The following is a 5,980-nucleotide window of genomic DNA, read 5'->3' as shown; positions in this document are numbered from 1 at the left end:
CATGGTGATAGATATGGATCTATTTTCATTCTTCTACAGATTGACATCCTGTTTTGCCAGCACCATTTGTTGAAGATGCTCTCTTTTTTTCCATTGTATACTTTTAGCTCCTTTATCGAAAATCAGGTGTTCATAGGTTTGTGGGTTAATATCAGGGGCTTCTATTCAATTCCATTGGTCAACTTCTCTGTTTTTATGCCAGTACCACACTGTTTTCATTACTGTAGCTCTGTAATAGAGTTTGAAGTCAGGGATGGTAACGCCTCCAGAAAATCCTTTATTGTATAAGATTATTTTGGCTATCCTGGGTTTTTTGTTTTTCCATATAAAGTTGATTATTGTCTTCTCCAGATCTGTGAAGAAATTTGATGGGATTTTTATGGGGATTGCATTGAATCTATAGATTGCTTTCGGTAGAATTGCCATTTTTACTATGTTGATCCTCGCAATCCAAGAGCAAGGGAGGTCCTTCCATTTTCTGGTGTCCTCTTCAATTTCTTTCTTCAAAGACATATAGTTCTTGTCATATGGATCTTTCACTTCCTTGGTCAGAGTCACCCCAAGATATTTTATGCTATTTGTGGCTATCATGAAAGGTGATGCTTCTCTGATTTCCCTCTCTGCCTCCTTATCCTTACTTAGTGTTTAGGAAGGCAACTGATTTTTTGGAGTTGATCTTGTATCCTGCCACATTACTAAAGGTGGTTATCAGCTGTAGGAGTTCTTTGGTAGAGTTTTTGGGGTCACTTAACTTCTTCCTTTCCAATACAAATCCCCTTGATCTCATTATCTTATCTTATTGATATTGCTAGAACTTCAAGCACCATATTGAAGAGGTATGGAGAGAGTGGACATCCTTGTCATGTTCCTGATTTTAGTGGGATGGCTTTGAGTTTTTCTCCGTTTAATTTAATGTTAGATGTCAGTTTGCTGTAAATAGCTTTTATTATATTTAGGTGTGACCCTTGTAAACCTAATCTCTCCAAGACCTTTATCATAAAGGGGTGTTGAATTTTGTCGAATGCTTTTTCAGCATCTAATGAAATGATCATATGGTTTTTTTTCTTTCACTTTATTTATATGATGGATTACATTGATAGATTTGCGTATGTTTAACCAGCCCTGCATCTCTGGGATCAAGCCTACTTGATCATAATGGATAATTTTTCTAATGTGTTCTTGGATTCAGTTTGCCAGTATTTTATTGAGAACTTTTGTGTCGATATTCATGAGTGAGATAGGCCTGTAATTCTCTTTCTTGGTTGGGTCTTTGTGTGGTTTTGGTATCCGGATGACTGTAGCTTCATAAAAGGAATTTGGCAATGACTCTTCTGTTTCTATATTGTGAAATACATTAAGGAGTATAGGTATTAGTTCTTCTTGGAAGTTCTTGTAGAATTCTGCATTGAAATCATCTGGTCCTGGGCTTTTTTTCGAAGGGAGATTTTTGATAACCATTTCTAATTCTTTGCGACTAACAGGTCTATTTAGATCATTCACCTGGTTTTGGTTTATCTTTGGTATATGGTACTTATTTAAAAAAATGTTCATTTCTTTTGTATTTTCAGTTTTGTGGCATACAGGCTTTTGTAGTAAAATATAATGATTCTCTGAATTTCCTCTGTGTCTGTGGTTATGTCCCCCTTTTCATTTCTGATCTTATTTATTTGCGTGTTCTCTTTCTGTTGTTTAATTAGTTTGGATAGGGGTTTGTCGATCTTGTTGATTTTCTCCAAGAACCAACTTCTGGTTTCATTGATTCTTTGGACTTTTTTCTGTGTTTCTATTTTGTTGATTTCAGCCCTCAGTTTGATTATTTCCAGTCTTCTACTTCTCCTGGGCGCGTCTGCTTCTTTTTTTTCTAGAGCTTTCAGGTGTGTTGTTAAGGCCCCAATGTATGCATTCTCCGTTTTCTTTAAGGGGGCACTTAGTGCTATGAACTTTCCTCTTAGCACTGCTTTCATTGTGTCCCAAAGGTTTGAGCATGTTGTCCCTTTATTTTCATTAAATTCAAGGAAGACTTTAATTTCTTTCTTAAATTCTTCCTTGACCCAGGTGTGGTTCAGCAGTTGACTGTTCAGTTTCCATGATTTTGTAAGCTTTTTCTGGGTAGCCTTGTTGTTGCCTTCTAACTTTAATCCGTGGTGATCAGATAGGACACAGGTGGACACTGATATTTTTTGTATCTGTGGAGCTTTCCTTTGTTTCCAAGTATGTGGTCAATTTTCGAGAAGGTTCCATGAGCTGCAGAGAAGAAGGTATATTCTTTCCTATTTGGGTGGAATGTTCTATAGATGTCTGTTAAGTCCATTTGATTCATTACCTCCAATAATTCTCTTAATTCTCTATTAGGTTTCTGTCTGATTGACCTGTCCCTTGGAGAGAGAGGTGTGTTGAAGTCTCCTACTACTAGTGTGTGTGGTTTGATGTCTGCCTTGAGTTTTAGTAATATTTCTTTTACATAAGTGGGTGCTTTTATATTAGGGGCGTAGATATTCAGGATTGAGACATCATCCTGATGAATTGTTCCTGTTATGAGTATAAAGTGACCATCTCAATCTCTTCTGATTGATTTTAGATTGAAGTCAGTTTTGTTAGAAATTAATATGGCCACACCTGCTTTTTTCGTAGGACCATTTGCTTGAAACACCTTTTTCCAACCCTTTATTTTGAGTAGATGCCTGTCTTTGTGGTTGAGATGTGTTTTTTGCAAACAGCAGAATGTTGGATCCTGTTTTCGTATCCAATCTCTTAGCCTGTGCCTTTTTATAGGTGAATTGAGCCCATTAATATTAAGTGATATTAATGACCAGTGGTTGTTTACTCCGGTTATTCTTATTGTTTTTGGTAGTAGAGTTTGTGTGTCTCCCTTCTTTGAGATGTGCTGGTGAAGGGTCACCAGATGCCTGAGTTATTGTAGGCAGTGTTGGCAATGTTGGATTCCTTGCGTTGCGGTTTTTCTTCTATTACTTTCTGTAGGGCTGGATTTGTGGCTACATATTGTTTAAATTTGTTCTTATCCTGGATTGTCTTGTTTTCTGCATTGATAGTGAATGATAGCTTGGCTGGGTATAGTAGTTTGGGTTTGCATCCATGGTCTCTTAGCTTCTGCAGAACCTCTATCCAGGACCTTCTGGCTTTCATGGTTTCCATAGAGAAGTCAGGTGTAAGTCTGATCGGTTTACCTTTATAAGTTACTTGCCCTTTTTCCTTTGCAGCTCTTAATATTCTTTCTTTAACCTGTATATTTTGTGTTTTGATTATTATATGGTGAGGAGATGTTTTTCTTTGATCCAGTCTGTTTGGTGTTCTGTATACTTCTTGGATATTTAAATGAATATCTTTCTTTATGTTGGGAAAGTTTTCTTCCATAATTTTGTTGAAAATATTTTCTGGACCTCTGAGCTGTGACTCTTCTCCTTCTTCTATTCCTATTATTCTTAGGTTTGGTTTTTTTATTGTGTCCCATATTTCCTGAATGTTTTGTGATGAGAATTTGTTTGCTTTGCTGTTTTCTTTGATCTGTGCGTTTATTTTCTCTATGTTATCCTCAGAATCTGAGATTCTTTCTTCTATCTCTTGTATTCTATTGATTATGCTTGTTTCTGTCGGCTCTGCTTGTTGACCTATATTTTCCATATCCAGCTGGTCCTCAGTTTGTATTTTCTTCCTTGCCTTCATTTCAGTTTTCAATTCTTGAACTGTTTCCATTACCTGTTTGATCGTTTTTTTTTTCTTGGTTTCCCAGGGTATCATTTACGTAATTACTCATTTCTTCAAACTTTTTGTTATACTTCTCAACCATTTCTATAAGGGCGTTTTTTACATGTTGTTTAAGGGACTCTATTGCTTTCATAAAGTCAATTTTTTCCACTTCTTCTGTTTTAGGGTGTTCAAATACTTCTGCTGTAAGATCATTGAGTTCTGGTGTTTTCATTTTGATTTTCAGATTATTGGGTGAATTCTTGCCTTGGCGCCTGCCCGTCTCCTCCTATTGATCCTATCTAATGGGTCTTTTAAAACCGGATCAGGTTTCCCTGCTGGCCAAGGGCTCCACTTACACAATGCCCTCACTCTGTTTCCTGGTTCCTGCTGCAGGCCAAGAACGCTCTCACCCCTCCGAAGGGTCTCCATGACAGGACCAGGCTCCCCGTTTGCCAGTGACCTTGCCAACAAAAGGCCTAGCTCTTTGATTTAATTGTAGTGGGGCCATCTGTTCTTGTTATTGCATGCCCGTCCCCGCCACTTGTGTCTGCCTCCGCGCTGGTCCCCGCAGCTTGCGTCTGCCACTGCGCCGGTCCCCCAAAGCCTATTCCTGATTGCCAAGCCTCTCTGCCACGTCTGGACCTCTTTGAGATTTTCATACACTATGTTGATTATATTCACTTCTGCTCCTCGTTGAAACTCTTTGCAGATCTATTCTCCTTACTCCCTGTACTTTGGTGTTTTTTTTTTAAATACCAATCCAAATTCCCACTCTCTCCCCTCCTCCTATTTTGTCCACTCACCCTTCAATCCCACCGGCCTCTAATCCTAAGGCACATTGCTTTGTGGAAGGAAATGTGGTTGACAGTTGTATGGCTGGGGCAGACTGAGGAGCCACTGGCAGTGGCACTGGGACTTATCTCTACTGCATGTACTGGCTTTTTGGGATCCTATTCTCTTTGGAGAACAGTGCTTTTTGAGTGTTGTTTAAGTGTGAATTCTAGTGTTCCTGTAAAGACTTTCACATATCCTGTTTAGAGTTTTCCTCTTCATTTCTAATTTTCTTTCCCTACTTTGGGCAATCAGACCTTAGCTATGAAGAACCACACCACGGTGACTGTATTCATTCTTCTTGGATTAACAGATGATCTACAACTGCAGGTCGTCATTTTTGTGCTTCTCTTTCTCACATACATGCTGAGTGTTACTGGGAATCTAACCATCATCACACTCACCCTACTGGATTCTCATCTCAAGACACCCATGTATCTCTTCCTACGGAACTTCTCAGTTTTAGAAATTTCATTCACAACTGTCTGTATCCCCAAATTCCTCATTAGCATGGCGACAGGGGATAAAACCATTTCATACAATGACTGCGTAGCACAACTCTTTTTCACTATTCTCTTAGGGGCAACTGAATTTTTCCTTCTGGCAGCCATGTCCTATGACTGCTATGTGGCCATTTGCAAACCCCTACACTACATGACCATCATGAGCAGAAGAATTTGCAACTTGCTGGTCTTTGCTTCCTGGCTGTCTGGTTTCCTGATCATTTTTCCTCCTCTCATCATGGGGCTCCAACTTGATTTCTGTGCAGCTAACACTGTAGACCATTTCTTCTGTGACATTTTCCCTATACTTCAGCTCTCCTGCACAGACACGCACACAATAGAATTAATGGCCCTTCTCTCTGCCATTTTGACACTCCTGGTTACGCTGGTGTTAGTGAGCCTCTCCTACACACACATCATCAGGACTATTCTGAGAATCCCATCTTCTCAACAGAGAAAGAAAGCCTTCTCTACATGTTCTTCACACATGGTTGTGGTGTCCATTTCTTATGGCAGCTGCATCTTCATGTATGTGAGGCCATCTGCAAAGGGGAGAGTCGCTTTAAATAAAGGGATTGCTCTGCTCAGCACTTCAGTTGCACCCATGCTGAATCCCTTCATTTATACACTTAGAAACAAACAAGTAAAAGATGCTTTTAAGAATATGACTAAAAAAATGGAGTTTTTCTCAATGAAGTGAGAACTTAATTGTATTCCAAGTTGACTTGTAGTGCCAGCAGGAAGAGTGAAGGGCGTCATCAAGTTCTTCCACATGTGTATTTAAAATCATACGACCCTTTACTTAACTGAACAGCTTCTGTGTCCCCAGTTATGTCCAAATTCTGTGTCTTACCCTGTTTGGAATGAAATATCCTAGTTTGCCATGTTGAGTTGGCATTGTACAGAAATTAATAGCCATATTGGTCTCAAATTTTAAATTT

General features: G+C 39.0%; 1 protein-coding gene across 1 annotated transcript; it reads left to right on the top strand.

Moving 5' to 3' along the window:
• The first annotated feature begins 4,800 nt into the window (after nt 1-4,800).
• Nucleotides 4,801-5,739, top strand: LOC121458503 (olfactory receptor 6C74). The gene has a single exon (XM_041667829.1). The coding sequence runs from the start codon at nt 4,801-4,803 to the stop codon at nt 5,737-5,739; it is 939 nt and encodes a 312-aa protein (XP_041523763.1).
• Nucleotides 5,740-5,980: the final 241 nt, after the last annotated feature.

The sequence above is a fragment of the Microtus oregoni genome, unplaced genomic scaffold (assembly GCF_018167655.1).
Source record: "Microtus oregoni isolate MIOR12 unplaced genomic scaffold, Mior012 000001F_ref0000356, whole genome shotgun sequence".
Classification (NCBI taxonomy): domain Eukaryota; kingdom Metazoa; phylum Chordata; class Mammalia; order Rodentia; family Cricetidae; genus Microtus; species Microtus oregoni.
This window is presented reverse-complemented; position numbering and strand designations above follow the sequence as displayed.

Bases quoted from the DNA above. Each gene is read 5' to 3' on its own strand.
- LOC121458503 (XM_041667829.1), top strand. From the start codon at position 4,801: ATGAAGAACCACACCACGGTGACTGTATTCATTCTTCTTGGATTAACA.